A 1,782-nucleotide genomic window follows, 5' to 3' on the forward strand; every position below is an offset into this window, starting at 1 on the left:
GAATGTGTGTGTGTGTATGTGTGAAGCAATACTGTCATGGAAATTCCAATTTGATCTCGGATTTCATATTCGACGGATACTCAGGAATCAGCAACACGGTATCTTATAGACTGGAAAGCGTGTTATTCGTTTGATTTCTAATCAGGCGCGTAACGTAACTTGACCCAAAACTGTTGTACGATCTAGTATACATTCATAGTGCTGTCCTAGAAAAATATATTCCGTTGGAGTAGTTGAGCTAAATTGGAAACAAGAATCACCATCACGAAGGTATCAGAGGCAGTAACGCAAGCAACCAGAGTGTTCATATGATAACTTATCACTTCCTGACATACTACGTACAAGTGGAATGGTAGATCAAAGAGACACAGTACTCAAAGTACGGAGACTGAAATACTGCGGTAAAAATAGGAAGCACCCGATTTTTAACAACTCATTTGTAATTCCGGCTTGCTACTGAATACATATAGTTCATTACTGCACTTAATGTTGCTTTGACTAAGCACTGAAACTACATTTTGAGTATCATGATACATATTACTGTTTGTCGCAGGTGAGTACAACCACTCCAGCGATAAAAACTTCTGATACGCTAACACAACGCTCTACACACCGATTTCGTAGATAAACAACAGATTGTTGTGTAAGCATCTTACTAGAAGAATACATAATATACTTATAAGATGGTAGATTCAACAAAAAAAATGGTGAATTGAACATAATACTCAAAGTTCATCACCTTAGTGATAGAATCCATAGCAGAAACAACATACTGGCAGATTTGGAGAGTCCATGAAGTCGGCCTCATCCTCGGACATACTATCAATCGACACGGAATCACCATCGTCGAGATCTAGTTCAAACACACCGCCGTTGGCCATAGTTGCGCGTGTACTATCCCTAAGCAAAGCCCACTGCTGTAGACTACTAAGTACTATAATAGTGTGAGACGCTTAATTATCTCTCCTCTTGTTATCTTACTAGAAATAAATAAATTTTTTTACAATTTTTTTTGGTGATATAGACAGTATGAAATGTATATTCACACCGATTGAACATTAGTACATAACTAGTTCTATTTATAGAATTCGGGTTGGCTGACAATCTGCCGACTGGCCGCCATAGTAAATAAATATGCGTTTCGGGCTGCGACACTTTTTTTGGGGTAGAATAGAATAATGGTCAATGAATGATGTAAAAATATGTAAAAGTCTTCATGTTTGTGTGTATTTATGCGTAATTGTGTATGTCAACTAGAGGCACTATATTGTCTATTTTTGAAATCATAACCAATTCTTAATAATTACTTAAATTCCACAGTAGGAGGCTACACGGGTCAACCAGTTTTTGTTGGCAAACAATATGGCGGTATGTTAGTCGGTATTGAGAGTGTATTGTTAAGTACGTGCGCAATTTCTTTTTATTGTATGTACAGAGATATTTGCCTACATCTTGCTTCCACCTACGTCAAAGCGATTTTTTCACATTGACAAATGAAATATTTCAGAACTTCTATCGGAATGCTAAATGTTTGCGATTTTTTGTTTTTACTTGAACGCCAGGTACTTACATACCAGTAGAAGTTGGTGTTTACCCTTCCAATTATGTCTATAATTCTTTTGAACGCGAGAAATATAATTATCTCGATTGTTCTTATGGGCCGCTGAAATGATTCGCTATCACACTCTACAGTGCTTTGTATTTATGTGAACTCAACATGTATAAATATATTATAGTTACAATGCATATTAGCACACCTTTGAGTTCACATATCTAAGATCG

The 1,782-nt window shown here is 36.5% G+C and overlaps 2 protein-coding genes across 2 annotated transcripts in view; one reads left to right on the forward strand and one right to left on the reverse strand.

Annotated features, from left to right (window-relative positions):
* The window catches only part of SARC_07110 (AGC/RSK/RSKP70 protein kinase), a 4,418-nt gene extending 3,455 nt beyond the window's left edge, over window positions 1-963 (reverse strand). Inside the window, exon 1 of the mRNA XM_014298965.1 lies at window positions 774-963. Within this exon, the coding sequence (XP_014154440.1) occupies window positions 774-881 (108 nt within the window). The 5' untranslated portion in view covers window positions 882-963. The remainder of the gene's footprint in view (window positions 1-773) is intronic.
* Window positions 964-1,228: 265 nt separating this feature from the next.
* Window positions 1,229-1,782, forward strand: part of SARC_07111 (hypothetical protein) — a 1,950-nt gene continuing 1,396 nt past the window's right edge. The window contains exon 1 of the mRNA XM_014298966.1: window positions 1,229-1,368. Within this exon, the coding sequence (XP_014154441.1) occupies window positions 1,363-1,368 (6 nt within the window). The 5' untranslated portion in view covers window positions 1,229-1,362. The remainder of the gene's footprint in view (window positions 1,369-1,782) is intronic.

This window comes from Sphaeroforma arctica, assembly GCF_001186125.1.
Source record: "Sphaeroforma arctica JP610 unplaced genomic scaffold supercont1.542, whole genome shotgun sequence".
NCBI classification, from domain to species: domain Eukaryota; class Ichthyosporea; order Ichthyophonida; genus Sphaeroforma; species Sphaeroforma arctica.